The sequence below is a fragment of the Engraulis encrasicolus genome, chromosome 4 (genome assembly GCF_034702125.1).
Source record: "Engraulis encrasicolus isolate BLACKSEA-1 chromosome 4, IST_EnEncr_1.0, whole genome shotgun sequence".
Taxonomy (NCBI): domain Eukaryota; kingdom Metazoa; phylum Chordata; class Actinopteri; order Clupeiformes; family Engraulidae; genus Engraulis; species Engraulis encrasicolus.
In genome coordinates, this window is record NC_085860.1 from 36231519 (window position 1) to 36248704 (window position 17186).

At 39.3% G+C, this 17186-nt stretch overlaps 2 protein-coding genes across 2 annotated transcripts in view; both read right to left on the bottom strand.

Annotated features, from left to right (window-relative positions):
• LOC134448073 (receptor-type tyrosine-protein phosphatase eta-like) overlaps positions 1–9738 on the bottom strand; it is a 16916-nt gene extending 7178 nt beyond the window's left edge. Inside the window, exons 1-17 of the mRNA XM_063197833.1 lie at positions 9720–9738; positions 9227–9493; positions 8809–9072; positions 8300–8572; positions 7598–7864; positions 7187–7450; positions 6485–6796; positions 5973–6242; positions 5193–5486; positions 4797–4934; positions 4292–4505; positions 4047–4171; positions 1269–1356; positions 1084–1131; positions 754–841; positions 327–417; positions 92–165 (exon numbers count right to left, since the gene is read on the bottom strand). Coding sequence (XP_063053903.1) covers positions 92–165; positions 327–417; positions 754–841; positions 1084–1131; positions 1269–1356; positions 4047–4171; positions 4292–4505; positions 4797–4934; positions 5193–5486; positions 5973–6242; positions 6485–6796; positions 7187–7450; positions 7598–7864; positions 8300–8572; positions 8809–9072; positions 9227–9493; positions 9720–9738 — 3096 coding nt within the window. The remainder of the gene's footprint in view (positions 1–91; positions 166–326; positions 418–753; positions 842–1083; positions 1132–1268; positions 1357–4046; positions 4172–4291; positions 4506–4796; positions 4935–5192; positions 5487–5972; positions 6243–6484; positions 6797–7186; positions 7451–7597; positions 7865–8299; positions 8573–8808; positions 9073–9226; positions 9494–9719) is intronic.
• A 1782-nt stretch (positions 9739–11520) lies between these two features.
• Positions 11521–17091, bottom strand: LOC134446863 (receptor-type tyrosine-protein phosphatase H-like). Its single transcript, XM_063196158.1, has 9 exons — positions 17038–17091; positions 16835–16912; positions 16322–16375; positions 15591–15632; positions 14038–14304; positions 13623–13886; positions 13113–13385; positions 12024–12287; positions 11521–11787 (listed from the first exon to the last, which is right to left on the bottom strand). The coding sequence occupies exons 3-7, from the start codon at positions 16356–16358 to the stop codon at positions 13240–13242; spliced, it is 756 nt and encodes a 251-aa protein (XP_063052228.1). The 5' UTR covers positions 16359–16375; positions 16835–16912; positions 17038–17091; the 3' UTR covers positions 11521–11787; positions 12024–12287; positions 13113–13239.
• Positions 17092–17186: the final 95 nt, after the last annotated feature.

The window sequence follows — 17186 nt, forward strand, 5'->3', positions numbered from 1 at the left end:
AATGAATGAATGAATGAATGAATGGCTGAATGGCTGAATGGCTGAATGAATGGCTGAATGAATGAATGAATGAATGAATGAATATAATCACCGGTATGTAGCTCGCATTGATATAGTCATCAAACTGGCTGCTGAGAATAGACAACTTCACCCTGGCTGGTTCATCTGTATGAAAGGAATGTGTGATTACATATCACTCTAGACTGTACATATGCTAAACAGTTTACCACATGTGGATCGCTCAGTTTGTTTTATCCTTGTCATTACTTTTTAGAACAGAGAGTCAAAGGACACTGTAGTGCAGATATCCCCAAATGCTGACTTACAGGGCAGTACGTTGCTGTAGCGGTTCTTTGACTTGTTCTCCAATACACTGGCAGTGGCTGTAGATTGGGCTGTGCCGACTGGCTTAAAGTCCTAGTTAGACATGAAAAAAACAGCAACTGAACACTTATGTTCGAAAAGATTAGAGAGACCATTTGGTGAGATATTGTCACTGTCCTACACATTCAGGAGCTCTCCAAGAGCAGTGTTGCAGATTGGGCAGTTTCCCGCCCTATTGGGCTGCTTAGGATGGCCGTCTGTGGGTAAAAATGGATTTTGGAGAAACAAAATTGAGCCATAGAAATCAATAGAATTGGGAGGGATTTAGTGCTTCCAGGCGGGTTTTGAGCATTTTTTGGGCTGGAAATCATCAGCCTCATCTGGCAACCCTGTCCAAGAGGGACTTTAAAGACTTTGTGTTGACTTTACCTCAAAATCCTCTGCAAAGCCGCATTTGGTGTTGGCACTTAGTCGTTTGAAGTAAGCATCAAACTCCTCTATCTGCACAGGCACATTTCTGTTTGAACAGATGGTTATAAAAGCTCATTATTACAACGAGTGAAAAATAAACAGCAACACATACAGAACATATGTGAAATGAATTGGTCAGGACTTACGTTTTTCCTCTGTAACACCAGAAGAAAGAAAATCGTGAAAAAATGTTGGTACCTCAATGACATACATCATAAGGATAATATTTTTGAAAACCAATTTATCATATTAATAATATAAAAAGCCAAGGATATAAAAAAGAATCACCTCATTGTAGAAAATGCGATGTCAGTATCACGTCTACTATTTTTTTTCCTGCAAAACCAAGAATCAATGAATGAATGAATCATTGAATCAATCAATCAACCAATCTGCATCTGGCATATTATTCAGAGGGATGTGGAACTAGCATAGCAATCACGGAAAATAGGTTTAAGAGCAGGACTGCTGACCTCTTGAGGAAGATGAAGAAGCCTATGGCAATGATCAGGAAAAACGCCAAAACGCCAACAGTGGCCCCTGAGGCTGTGATGATGACAACTAAAGGGGAGAGATGACACTTTGAGGTCTGTGAAGTCAAACATGATGACTGTACTTGAATAAAGTAAGGAAACATCCCAATGTCTCACTTCTTCCTTCCAACTGGGGGGATTTTATTGGATTACAATACAATGCTACAATACAGTAGTCTGGTTCACACCAGACGGTGTGTGTGTGTGTAGCTTCGGCGCCACCTGGTGGAGCAGAGCTACACGCACTACTGTCTGGTACACAGCCATAGAGCACGCAATGGCTTCAGCCAGAAAATAGACAGAGCATTTAATGTTTCTGCGCAGCCTCATCACCAACAAATTCCTTCAAAAACCTTTCTGTTAATCTCTAAAGACTCAATATAGTTTAATCTGTCCTGTGGCTCCCAACGCTCCCATTAATGAGCATTATCAGATATAAGAATTAACACTTCACTATAATATTATTACATTATTATTATGCCAAACTGTTGTGCATATGGCTGTAGTGCAGGACCGGGTCAGGAGGAAAAAATCATTGTTTAACTCGTGACAGAAACTGAGGATTTGGACACAGATCTAAACTCCCCTTATGGAACATAAAGGTCAGAAGGAATAACAAGAACGAAACAGATTTCTCCGTGTTGTGTGAGGTAAATGTATTTTCCCCCTTCGACTTTTGTTAGCAATTAGGCCTACTTTTGAAATAAATAGTCATGATGGCATTGACCATGCTCTCAAAAACTCCTGACCGCACTTTAAAAATGAATGAAGTTTAGGTTTCTGTCATAACTTGATATCAGCTTGTCAATTCTTAATTGCCAACTATGCTATTGTGAAAAGATAACTTTGCCCTTGGTAATAGTTATTCTATTTCTGCGCTAATAAGGGCCTTTTCCCCTGCGATTTAAAACCACGTCCAGTTTCAACCTATGAGCATCCAGACCAGTGGTGTAGTCTACTTTTTTATGGTGGGTATACTGTATATTTGAGCATTTTTTGAAGTGGGTATAGGCCTACTGTATATATTTTTGCTATTCAAAACAATGGATCAATCAATTTTAAGTGGGTATACTGAGCCCCTAAAATTTAGAAGTGGGTATACTCCGTACACCCGCGTTCTACGTAGACTACACCACTGATCCAGACTCATCTTATGATTTCTACTGTCTGCACTGCTGAGCACATCGTGGTTTTAAACTACTAAATCTCGACACGACGTCAAACTTTGCTGCAAGTATCACCAGGGTCCATGTACATGAACTTGACCATTGTTGTGAATATTATTTGTGTACATTACTTAAATATCGACTTTGACGTTGGCCCTACCTAGGCAACACATCAAAGCACATCAAAACTATGCTGACAAAACCCTCTTTTAAGCAAACCCCTTCTATACGAACGAACTTGTTAACGTTTGTTTTCATATGTTGGGATCTTGATAATACTCCAACCCAAGTTTGATGGTCTATGAAGCCTTATTTGTATTTTAAATCCAGCGATTTTGACTCCATGCTGACAGTAGGGTTACACTGTAGAATCCTCGCCGTGGGGAGCAGACATGGCGTCCATGATTCGAGTAATATACGGCTCTGACACACACCGTCTGGTGTGAACCAGGCTAGCAATACAGAGAATGCAGTGCATGCCAAAGCTCAGACTCATATGTTTAATGGTGCAGTGTGTAATAATTTTAGCAGTTTCTTTCCAGAATTCATGCTGCCCCTTCACAAACGTTACCTTTTTTCACAAATACTTAGCCACCACCATGAAATTCTAAGTATTCATTATGACTGGGAAAATTGCACTTTTCATACATGAAAAGGTGGATCCATGTCCGCCATTTTGAATTTCCAGAAATAGACATGTTTCGCTGCAAAACGTACTGTGCTTTGGTCATAAGAGCAAATGTTAGGTTATTACTTAGTAAACTTTCATGTAAAGATCAAATTTGGCAATAGGCAGCACAGTTTCAATGAGCAGCATAGTTGCAATAGATACTCTGGCCACCATCCTACACAGTGCACCTGTAAGTGATCTTTAACCAAAAATGACTATGCTGGCTCAGTTTTTGTTTAGGCCTAATTGCTCAGACATAGTAATAGTTACACCTACGTACTGTACTGCCCTATAAAAGCAAAGTAACTATGCCAACATTGAAACTGATAAAAAGGCCTTCAAAGTATTAGTATTAGGTTGGATATTGTAGTTAGTGGAAATTTGACATAGCAATAACACACTGTAACACACTTGGACCATAAGGCTTTGCCACAAAATAAAGGAGGTGGTATGAAGACCATTTTCAGTCTAAACCAAAATTTGACCAAATATGTGGCTAATGCACTTTGCCTTTGTATGGTAGTATAGTTGGTAACACTTTACTTGACACTTTACGGTGTCATAAGCATGTCATTACAGTGCCATAATAGTGTCATAAAACAGTTATGCACGTGTCATAAATATTATGTCCATGTCATAAACATTTCATGACTTTCATAACCCAAGGTTGTTTTTGCCATAACCGAATGTCACTTAAGTCCAACAGTCATGCAATGCTTATGACATGGACATAATGTTATGACTTATCTATGACAGTTTCATGACACTATTATGACACTGTAATGACATGCTTATGACACCGGCGTCAAGTAAAGTGTTACCGTATAGTTTGGCAAATTCAATCTAGAATGAGAATACAGTAAGTGGAAAAGGACATCATACCTGGGTCTTGAGGAAGATCTAAAGAATAGTTTGGAAATGGCGAAATGGAACAAATTGAAACGTCTGGGTTCACACGGTCCGTTCTCTCATTCAGGACCAGGGCAGTACAGGTGACAACTGCAAACCTTGGGAGTGGAGATTGAGGTAAACATAAATGAAAGAGAGAATGAGGAGGCTAAAGAAAATGTTAAACACATCCTAAGCAAGGCAAGAAATGAGTATCTGTATTCCTTATTGTTCTCTACCTGTATGTTTTGGTGGGGGTCAGTGGGCCATTCACATAGTGAGAATGGTGAGACTGTTGTCTATCTCCCAAAATGACAATGATTTTGCTTTCTTCTAGACTGCGGGAGACTGCATGAGGCTCTTGTATAGTAGCAAGGTAGTTTGAAGCTTTTCTGTCTTTCCAATCACTGTATGTGTTTGCTAAATCGGATGGTACGAAATTGGGATTGGTACCTGCAAAAGAGAATAATAACTGATTTCAACTAAGTCAAAAGATTGTGATCAAATAACCTAAGATCTGTTAAGTGTTGATATCATATTAAACAAATGCAATATAACATGATAAAAGCATCACAAATGTCTCATCTTAAGATGAGCAGCAGTAAATGGAAAGACAATTTACTTTCACACTTCAGCAAATGACTTCAATTTAACATACTGCTACAGTGGCATTATCACCATTATAATCATCCATGCATGTTAACCATGACAGTGCATATGTGATTTAAGGAAGGAAAGACCTACTGTCAGACACCAGGACCCCATACTCTATGATAGGTCCACTCGAAGGGTCCAGGAATTCACCACCAAGGGTCAGCCGGATGGTGTTGTGAGATTTCACCTCTGCCTTCACCTTTGCACTGTCTGTAACCTTTGGTGGAGCTAGTGGAGCACAGACATCCCAATTAGTGAAATATCTCAAAAAGCTGCAGTCATCTTTCCCGACTTTAGATTTCGGCCACAGTATGTTACTTAGTAAACCTCACTCCCGAAGCCTCATACAAATGTGGTAGCACTGGGCTATCGGCTTAGACCTTTGGCTTTGTGGCATCACCTGTGGCTCCCACTCCCTTACACTAACACTCCATACAATTCCTCTACTATCTGACAGAATCACCTAATGAAAATCACGCATAGTACCTGTGACTCCCGTTTTGCACAACTTGCTGAAACTCCCCGCCTTTCCACATCCCAGAGTCCAAATAGTCACATTGTACTCTGTGGCATATTCCAGGTATTTGTTGATGCTGTGATCACATGTACTACAGCTTTTCAGTGTTTTATTATAGACGTCTTCAGCAGAGTTGGTCATGGCTCTGATGCTGATGTTGAATCCAGTGTATTGTCCTTCAGGTTTCTGCCACTCCAAGTCCAGCTGGGCAGATGGTGTTTGGTTTTCACCATTGCATTTCATTTCTGCAAGTCCACTTGTGTCTTTACAGACGTAATCAAGAACATATGGTATATAGTGATGAGAAAGAATGAGTGAGAGACAGATATTCAAAACCACCACAACACATCCCACTGCCCCAAAGCCTTTACACTACACTTTTCACAACATGAACAACATCTTTAACATAAATGCTCAATATAGCCGGGTAAATGATACAACACATAAGCAGAGGCGCATCTTGCCACGAGGCAAGGCAGGCAGCCGCTTGGGGCCCCCAAGCCCCTAGATAGTGAATAACAGCCCACACTTTACCACAGTAGTGGCGATTTTGGTTCAAATGTTCATTCTTTTGCATTTTCGCTTGGGGCCCCACCTGACCCTAGAATCGCCTCTGCACATAAGCTTAGTCCTGTCATCGGATCAGTCTACCGACCAACAGGTGTATGATCAATTGATATGGATAATCATGAACAACAACCACAAAAAGGCAAATTTGACTGTGACAGAAGAGGAAAACAAGAGCTTACCTGTGCATTTGGATGCAAATTTGGGTGTTCCGTCTGTGTCATCAGAAGTAAGTGTGGTGACAGTGACAGTGTAATTAACTCCTGGAGTCAATTCACTGAACGTATATGTCTCCTCACGTATAGTTTCCCTGATTGGAGTACTATTAGTATCATCGGTTAAGTTCAACTGGTATTTGTAACCCCCCTTCTTGTCAGGTGGTTCAGTCCACTTCCATGTAATGCTTTTGTTGGTTACAATTGAAGCTTCTACAGATGTAACACTCTCAGGTCCTGCGAAAAGATGCAGAGGGATATGACAACCAATCTGAAAAAAGGCTCACTATGGTCAACAAGTGTGGTAAAACTACAGTACCTACCACAAACACAATACAGTGATGGCATTGGCGAGATGGGAAAAGAGTGTATAGTCAAAATGTACCAATGTGACATACAAACTGGCTGGCATTACCAACTTTTATGTGACGCGATATAAGACATAAAATCAATTACTAGTGTTCTATAAATCCACTTACTCGTTGTGACGATGATACAAGAACTATTACTGTTTAAGTGAAGTGGTCCGATTGTTTTCACACAGATGAAATATGGAGTTCCTGAATGGAGGTTTGGCCACGTCTGGCTAAGCTGCAATGTTTCGTCTTCTTTTTCGTCTTCTTCAAATGCTTTTTCGTCTTCTTTTTCATCTTCTTCTTTTAATGCTTTGCTGATGTGCACCATGTAGGTGAAACCATCAGAATTATTCATCAGAGCCGGTGGATGCCAGCTAGCATCAATGGAGCTTGTAGTCTTACTAACGACGGCGATATCTCTTGGTGGATTGGGATCTGAAAAACAACACGTTTCAAAATGTAGTCCTTATTTCGTGCATTCATTATGCCTCAAAAAGTGATCTATTGACAAAGGGAAAGTCTGGCCTGCGACATGCCCACATAGCCCTCATCTGACTATAACTCAGATTGAGACAGCATACATAGTAGCAATAATGTCAATATGAACATTTGCATGGTAGAGATACACAGGTAAGTCTCCACTTTCAAACGAGCCATAACATGCTTCAGTGGTCATATAACATCATATGCGGTGACTACAAAAAACATCCATCAACACCACCGGTATTCAATGAAGATGCACTTGCAATGTAGTAGGTGGGTTGAAATGGCTAAAAAATCTATTCAAAAAGGTGGTGAATCTTGAGGTCATTTTATCCTACTCACATGTAGCAGAAGTAATTTCCTCAGATCTTTCATTGAAGGGGCCACTCTTTGTGATGACAGTGGCATTGTATATCGTCCCAGCTGACAGGTTGTTAAATGGGAAAGCCAGGATGCTTCCATCCAGTTTAGGGCTGCTTAGATTGCCATTGCGGCTCCTCAGGAGAACCTCATATGACTCCACATTTCCTGCAGGGCGCTGCCAGGATACGGTGATGGTGTCATTGCTCAGATTGTTGGAGATGTTTGGCTGCACAGTCTCTGGTTCTATGTGACAAGAAAAAGAAAACATTAAATCAACGCAAGAAGATAAAGAACCCCTGATATAAAAGCAGCGCATGTACTTTAGGCTGTAATTATCTTCTCTGGGAAAAAAGCTCCATAGTCAATAAGGTGGTATGTCACAGAACCTACTGGTATAGTTAGAGATGGACTTTGCTTCTCCCTCAACCCCATCTTCAGTTATGACAGAAACTGTAAATATACAGTTGGTTCCAGGTGTCAGATCAGTTAGGGTGATCTTTTCCATTATTGTATTGGAGGTCTGAGGAGGAGTGAGACATCCTGAGGTCTGGACCTGGTACCGGTAAGTACTCTGGTACTCTCCTGGTTGTTCCCACTGCAGGTATACTGCTGTTGTGTTTACAGTCTCAGCAGTCAAGCTTCCAATGGAGTGTGGCTCTGCAATTCAGAATGAAAATGAATACAGAGTTTGCTCACCACCGTTTTTTACAACTCATTTTTTTTAAAAAGGCCTTTAAATATACACTGCTAAAGAAGATTATACAAAAAGTTAGTATAATAAGGAAATCTGAATTTCATGGAGTAATTTCTTCTAATTGCTCTACCAATAACCTTTCCATGTGCTAGTAAGTACACAGTATATTAAAATTACAATGCCAACAAATTTTACTTAGAAGAACATAATTCATTGGCACAGCTTATTGGGTATTAAAAAAGAACATAATGTGGACTGGGTATCATTACATCATACAGTATGTACAATGACAATACAATTCCAATATATATTATGCATTGGCAAAAAAGACAAATGAAACAACATTCATCATTGAGCAGTAAGACTGATGTGGTTAGTCACCACATAGGCCTACTTACTAGTTGTGGCATTTTGGCAAACATCTGTACTGTTGAAACCAAGAGGTCCTGCTGTTTTCACACAGATGACATGTGGAGTTCCAGATGTGAGATCTGTCACATTGTATTGTAAATCTGGTGTACTATATACTCTAAGCACATATGATGCATTTGAAATGGTCACAGAGTAGCTAAAATCATCTGCATCGGTCATGAAGAATGCTGGAGTCCACTCAATGTAAGTAGAGTTCGTATCTTTATATGTTATGGTAATACTCTCAGGAGGATTGGGATCTGCATGGAGAAGAGGAGATGTTCATTCATTTCATACTCAGTCCACATAAAATTAATTTAAACATGTCATGTGTACAGTAGTCAAAGAAAATGAAAGAATTTTTGTTTCTTTCAACACAAATGTAATAATATGAGCTAAGAGTTAAGGTACACTTGAAAAGTCATATCTAGGCTGAAACAGCTAAACAAATATTTTTAAAAGGTGGTGAATCTTAAGGTCATTTTATCCTACTCACATGTGGCAGTTGTACTTTCCCCAGATGTTTCATTGAAGGGTCCACTCCTTGTGATGACAGTGGCATTGTATATCGTCCCAGCTGACAGGTTTCTAAATGTGAAAGTCTGGTTGCCTCCACCCGGTCCATCACGGGTTTGGTTGCCATTGCGGCTCCTCAGGAGAACCTCATATGACTCCACATTTCCTGCAGGAGCCTCCCAGGATACGGTGATGGTGTCATTGCTCTGATTGTTGGAGATGTTTGGCTGCACAGTCTCTGGTTCTATATGACAAGAAAAAAGAAAACATTTAATCAATGGGACAATATAAGGAACCCCTGATTTACAAGCAGTGGATGTACTTTAGGCTATAATTATCTTCTCTTGGGAAAAAAAGCTCCATAGTCTGTAAATTAAGTGATATGTCACGGGACCTACTGGTATAGTTAGAAATCGTCTTTGCTTCTCCCTCAACCCCATCTTCAGTTATGACAGAAACTGTAAATATACAGTTGGTTCCAGGTGTCAGGTCAGTTAGGGTGATCTCTTCTCTACTTGTTGTACTATTTTGAGGAGGAGTGAGACATCCTGAGGTCTGGACCTGGTACCAGTAAGTACTCTGGTACTCTCCTGGTTGTTCCCACTGCAGGTATACTGCTGTTGTGTTTACAGTCTCAGCAGTCAAGCTTCCAATGGAGTGTGGCTCTGCAATTCATAATGAAAATGAATACAGAGACTGGTCGCCACTGTTTTTAAAACTGATTTTAAACAAAGGACTTTAACTATCATCTGTTTAAGAAGATGATACAAAAATCTTGTATACTCAGGAAATCTAACTTTACATGAAGTAATTTCTTCTAATTGGTCTACAAACCACCTGTCCATGTGCTAGTACACATTATGTTAGAATTACAATGCCAACATATTTTACTTAGAGGACCATAATTCATTGGCACACCTAATTGGGTATTAAAAGAGAATATAATGTGGATTCGGTATCATTACATCATACAGAACTATGTATAGTGGGAATACAATTCCAAGCTATATTATGAATTGGCAAAAAAGACAAATGAAACAACATTCATCATTGAGCCGTTAGTCACCACATACTTACTAGTTGTGACATCTTCGCAAACACCTGCACTGTTGAAACCAAGTGGTCCTGCTGTTTTCACACAGATGACATGTGGAGTTCCAGATGTGAGATCCGGCACATTGTATTGTAACTCTGGTGTACTATATACTTTAAGCACATGTGATGCATTTGAAATGGTCACAGAGTAGCTAAAATAATCTGCATCGGTCATGAAGAATGCTTGAGTCCACTCAATGTAAATAGAGTTCGTAGCTTCATCTGTACTGTTAATACTCTCAGGAGGATTGGGATCTGCATGGAGAAGAGGAGATGTTCATTCATTTCATACTCAGTCAACATAAAATGAATGTAAACATGTCATGTGTACAGTAGTCAAAGAAATTGAAAGATTTTTTGTTTCTTTCAACACAAATGTAATAATATGGGCTAAGAGTTAAGGTACACTTGAAAAGTCATATCTACGCTGAAACAGCTAAACAAATCTTTTTAAAAGGTGGTGAATCTTAAGGTCATTTTATCCTACTCACATGTGGCAGTTGTACTTTCCTCAGATGTTTCATTGAAGGGTCCACTCCTTGTGATGACAGTGGCATTGTATATCGTCCCAGCTGACAGGTTTCTAAATGTGTAAGTCAGGATGCCTCCATCCAGTTCATTGCTGCTTAGGTTGCCATTGCGGCTCCTCAGGAGAACCTCATATGACTCCACATTTCCTGCAGGAGCCTCCCAGGATACGGTGATGGTGTCATTGCTGTGATTGTTGGAGATGTTTGGCTGCACAGTCTCTGGTTCTATGTGACAAGAAAAAGAAAACATTTAATCAATGGGACAATATAAGGAACCCCTTATTTACAAGCAGTGGATGTACTTTAGACTGTAATTATCTTCTCTGGGAAAAAAATCTACATTGTCTGTAAATAAAGTGATATGTCACAGAACCTACTGGTATAGTTAGAGATGGACTTTGCTTCTCCCTCAACCCCATCTTCAGTTATGACAGAAACTGTAAATATACAGTTGGTTCCAGGTGTCAGGTCAGTTAGGGTGATCTCTTCTCTACTTGTTGTACTATTTTGAGGAGGAGTGAGACATCCTGAGGTCTGGACCTGGTACTGGTAAGTACTCTGGTACTCTCCTGGTTGTTCCCACTGCAGGTATACTGCTGTTGTGTTTACAGTCTCAGCAGTCAAGCTTCCAATGGAGTGTGGCTCTGCAATTCATAATGAAAATGAATACAGAGTTTGCTCACCACCGTTTTTTACAACTCATTTTTTTAAAAAGGCCTTTAAATATACACTGCTAAAGAAGATTATACAAAAAGTTAGTATAATAAGGAAATCTGAATTTCATGGAGTAATTTCTTCTAATTGCTCTACCAATAACCTTTCCATGTGCTAGTAAGTACACAGTATATTAAAATTACAATGCCAACAAATTTTACTTAGAAGAACATAATTCATTGGCACAGCTTATTGGGTATTAAAAAAGAACATAATGTGGACTGGGTATCATTACATCATACAGAACTATGTATAGTGGGAATACAATTCCAATATATATTATGCATTGGCAAAAAAGACAAATGAAACAACATTCATCATTGAGCCGTTAGTCACCACATACTTACTAGTTGTGACATCTTCGCAAACACCTACACTGTTGAAACCAAGTGGTCCTGCTGTTTTCACACAGATTTTATGTGGAGTTCCAGATGTGAGATCTGTCACATTGTATTGGAAATCTGGTGTACTATATACTCTAAGCACATATGATGCATTTGAAATGGTCACAGAGTAGCTAAAATCATCTGCATCGGTCATGAAGAATGCTGGAGTCCACTCAATGTAAGTAGAGTTCGTATCTTTATATGTTATGGTAATACTCTCAGGAGGATTGGGATCTGCATGGAGAAGAGGAAATGTTCATTCATTTCATACTCACTGAACATAAAATCAATGTAAACATGTCATGTGTACAGTAGTCAAAGAAAATGAAAGATTTTCTGTTTCTTTCAACACAAATGTAATAATATGGGCTAAGAGTTAAGGTACACTTGAAAAGTCATATCTAGGCTGAAACAGCTAAACAAATATTTTTAAAAGGTGGTGAATCTTAAGGTCATTTTATCCTACTCACATGTGGCATTGGTAATTTCCCATGACGTCTCCATGAAGGGTCCACTCCTTGTGATGACAGTGGCATTGTATATCGTCCCAGCTGACAGGTTTCTAAATGTGAAAGTCTGGTTGCCTCCATCCAGTTCAGGGCTGCTTAGATTGCCATTGCGGCTCCTCAGGAGAACCTCATATGACTCCACATTTCCTGCAGGAGCCTCCCAGGATACGGTGATGGTGTCATTGCTCTGATTGTTGGAGATGTTTGGCTGCACAGTCTCTGGTTCTATGTGACAAGAAAAAGAAAACATTTAATCAACGCAAGAAGATAAAGAACCCCTGATATAAAAGCAGCGCATGTATTTTAGGTTATAATTATCTTCTTTGAGAAAAAAGCTCCATAGTCTGTAAATTAAGTGATATGTCACGGGACCTACTGGTATAGTTAGAAATGGACTTTGCCTCTCCCTCAATGCCATCTTTAGTTTTGACAGAAACGGTAAATGTACAGTTGGTTCCAGGTGTCAGGTCAGTTAAGGTGATGTTTTCTATTGTTGTATTGGAGGCCTGAGGAGGAGTGAGACATCCTGAGGTCTGGACCTGGTACCAGTAAGTACTCTGGTACTCTTCTGGTTGTTCCCACTGCAGAAATACTGCTGTTGTGTTTACAGTCTCAGCAGTCAAACTTCCAATGGAGTGTGGCTCTGAAATTCAGAATGAAAATGAATACAGAGACTGTTCGCCACTGTTTTTACAACTGATTTTAAACAAAGGCATTTAAATATCATCTGCTAAAGAAGATGATACAAACAGTAAGTACAGTATACTCAGGAAATCTAACTTTACATGGAGTAATTTCTTCTAATTGGTCTACAAACCACCTGTCCATGTGCTAGTACACATTATGTTAGAATTACAATGCCAACATATTTTACTTAGAGGACCATAATTCATTGGCACACCTTATTGGGTATTAAAAGAAAACATAATGTGGATTGAGTATCATTACATCATACAGAACTATGTATAGTGGGAATACAATTCCAAGATATATTATACAAACTAAATTGGCAAAAAAGACAAATTGAGCCATTAGTCACCACATACTTACTAGTTGTGGCATTTTGGCAAACACCTGCACTGTTGAAACCAAGAGATCCTGCTGTTTTCACACAGATGACATGTGGAGTTCCAGATGTGAGATCTGTCACATTGTATTGTAAATCTTTTGTACTATATTATTTAGACACATTTGAATGGTTTGAAATGGTCACAGAGTAGCTAAAATCATCTGCATCGGTCATGAAGAATGCTGGAGTCCACTCAATGGAAATTAAGTTCGTAGCTTCATCTGTTCTGGTAATACTCTCAGGAGGATTGGGATCTGCATGGAGCACAAGAGATTTACCTTCATTTCATACATAATCAACATAAAATTAACTGGAACATGTCATGTGTACAGTAGTCAAAGAAAATGAAAGATTTTTTGTTTCTTTCAACTCAACATATAATATTATGAATTAAGAGTTAAGATACATGTGCAAAGTAATATCTACGCTGAAACAGCTAAACAAATCTTTTTAAAAGGTGGTGAATCTTAAGGTCATTTTATCCTACTCACATGTGGCAGTTGTACTTTCCTCAGATGTTTCATTGAAGGGTCCACTCCTTGTGATGACAGTGGCATTGTATATCGTCCCAGCTGACAGGTTTCTAAATGTGAAAGTCTGGTTGCCTCCACCCGGTCCATCACGGGTTTGGTTGCCATTGCGGCTCCTCAGGAGAACCTCATATGACTCCACATTTCCTGCAGGAGCCTCCCAGGATACGGTGATGGTGTCATTGCTCTGATTGTTGGAGATGTTTGGCTGCACAGTCTCTGGTTCTATATGACAAGAAAAAGAAAACATTAAATCAGTGGGACAAGATAAGGAACCCCTGATTTACAAGCAGTGGATGTACTTTAGGCTGTAATTACCTTCTCTGGGAAAAAAGCTACATTGTCTGAAAATAAAGTGACATGTCACAGAACTTACTGGTATATTTAGAAATGGACTTTGCTTCTCCCTCAACCCCATCTTCAGTTATGACAGAAACTGTAAATATACAGTTGGTTCCAGGTGTCAGGTCAGTTAAGGTGATGTTTTCTATTGTTGTATTGGAGGCCTGAGGAGGAGTGAGACACCCTGAGGTCTGGACCTGGTACCAGTAAGTGCTCTGGTACTCTTCTGGTTGTTCCCACTGCAGAAATACTGCTGTTGTGTTTACAGTCTCAGCAGTCAAACTTCCAATGGAGTGTGGCTCTGAAATTCAGAGTTCACTACCAAAGAATGTATCTGTCAGTGACTGAATTTTTAAAACTTTTAAGGCCTTTAAATATGATACAATGGCTAGTATACTCAGGAAATCATTTTTTTTACTGAGTAATTTCTTTTACTGTAATTGTTCCACCAACATCGTTTCCAAATGCTAGTACACAATATGTTAGAATTACAATCCAAAATGCTATTCTTAGAGCAGGGGTGGGAAACCCATGTCTCGAGGGCCATTTGCGGCGCTAAAGGCTGTTTTATTCGGCCCCTGATATCATTTTAATGTTATGCAGCTTCACATGAAATATGACATATTTTGTAAAGGACATATTTAGTAAATGTGCAATACAATTAAATTATATTCAGGGGATCTAGAGAAGGTGGGGTCTGTTTTAAAGGTGGCTGCCTTCAATAAAGGCCTAAAGTGCAGGGGGCAATCCTGGTCTGTGCTCATAGTACGGCCCTCTGAGGACTTTTACGGCACTTGGTGGAATTTTAAAGTGGCCCCTCGAATGAAAAAGTTTCCCCACCCCTGTCTTAGAGGAACATAAGTCATTGGCACAGCTTACTGGGTATTAAGCAAGGTCATAATGTGGACTGGGCATCCTTCCATCATACAGTACTGTATGTGTACAGTGAAAATACAATCTCAAGATATATTACAAAGTTGCAAAAAAAGACAAATGAAACAACATTCATCATTGAGCAGTAAGACACACAGTTAGTCACCACATACTTACTAGTTGTGATATTTCGGCAAACATCTTTACTGTTTAAATCAAGTGGTAGGTAGGAAAAGGTAGGAACAGATGAGCCAAACGTTCAAAAGAATCAGGCGAACTGACTCTGACAACACCAATTGTAGTATGTGTGTGTGTGTGTGTGTGTGTGTGTGTGTGTGTGTGTGTGTGTGTGTGTGTGTGTGTGTGTGTGTGTGTGTGTGTGTGTGTGTGTGTGTGTGTGTAAATGTGTGTCCCAATGTGTGTCTCCTTCATCTCTTTTACATTATCATGCTGAAAACGATTGGGAACCTGTCAAGTGCAAGAAGGAGCAATAACCGTTGCTATTCAATCATCTTTAAAAAAATGTCTCAGTTATTTATTTATTTTATTAATAATCAGACATATTGCCATGTGAGCACACATGCTGATGGAAGGTTTAAGATTTGCTTGGAGTTTTCAGCAGAAGAGGCATTTGAACATTTGAACAAAGTAAAATATTTCACGCCTAACCCAGGAGAGGTCACTCACTGAGTATTGAATAAAGCAAGAACTAACCTGAAGGGGGTGAGAGCGGAGGTGCTGTGCTGCCTTGGGCTGCTTGAATGAAACAGACACATACATTAAAACAAAACAATAAAGAATAAAAGAAATGTGATAAAAATGGAAAGAGTCTGATGTAACTCTGTAAAATTAAAACTTATAATCTATCTCCAACATCTATTTTGGAAATATAAAGTTTTTCCCCCACATGCCAACAGATGCTCCCACAGACCAGTATATAAAATGTAACCATGGTAATGAAGGAAGACAGTTGAAGGCAGAGGAACAATTAGCTCTCTATACTGTGTTATATTTAAAGGGACACTGTGCAGGAAATGGTCAAAAAAGGTACTGCAACTGTGTTGCTCATTGAAACTGGGCTGCCTATTGCCAAATTTGATCTTTACATGAAAGTTTACTAAGTAATAAACAAATATTTTCTAGTATGGTCCAAGTACAGTCATTTTTGCAGCTAAAAATGGCAATTTTTGGAAATTCAAAATGGCGGATCATGGAGAAGATCCCCCTTTTCATGTATGAAAAGTGAATTTTTTCCTGTCATAATGAATACTTAGAATTTGATGCTGGTGGTTAATATTCATGAAAAAGGTAACATTATTGAATGGGCAGCATGAATTCTGGAAATAAACAACTAAAAAATCTCACACAGTGTCCCTTTAAGATATTTTACTCCTGATAACACTTAGGAGGCCATCAACTGACAAGTGAACAAAACGATATCTAACCGGAGGTGGGGTTGTCCTGTGATGTTGAACGGGCCATCCTGCTGACTTTTGCTGCTGGAATGAAACAGACACATGAAACAAAATATAAATAAACATTAAGTGAGGAGAAACTCCAAAGTGCTCAGGGAATTGTTGAGAAAAAAAATCTTGAAGGTGCTCTTCGGTGTTGGGGGAAAAAACAATGTCTTATCAAAAAAGGAGTCCAAGGCACTCTTCTTGTGCAAAAATATTAAAAAGATTTTATTGAAACATGGCTATTAGGTTTAAAAACATGAGGGCAGAGACCCACACGTAGCGGCGCAGAGCCTTCTTCAGGGTCACCCTGAAGGTGAAATGAGAAATAAAAGTAATGTGGTAAAAATTGAAAGAGTCTGATATAACTCTGGACTGGTAAAATTAAACATCTTCTAAACATCCATTTTGAAAGCATTACAGTTTTCTCCCACATGCCAACAGACGCTCCCACAGACAGTATACTAAATGTAACCATGGTGATGAAAAGTATGATCGTACATGTAAAAGAGTCTGCCTGGGACGCTGAATCAGCGGTCACTGCTGTATTTGATGTATTTAGTTCTGAACTGGCATCACCTACAGGAAGACAGTTGAAAGCAGAGGAACAATTAGCTCTCTATACTGTGTTATATTTAAGATATTTTACTCCTGATATCGCAGAAGAGGTCATCAACTGACAAGTGAACAAAACAAGATCTAACCGGAGGTGGGGTTGTCCTCTGATGTTGAACGGGCCGTCCTGCCGACTTGTGCTGCGGGAATGAAACAGACACATAAAACAAAATACAAATAAACATTATTTAATGATTGAGCAATAAGAAATAAAAGTTAGGTGGTAAAAATTGAAAGA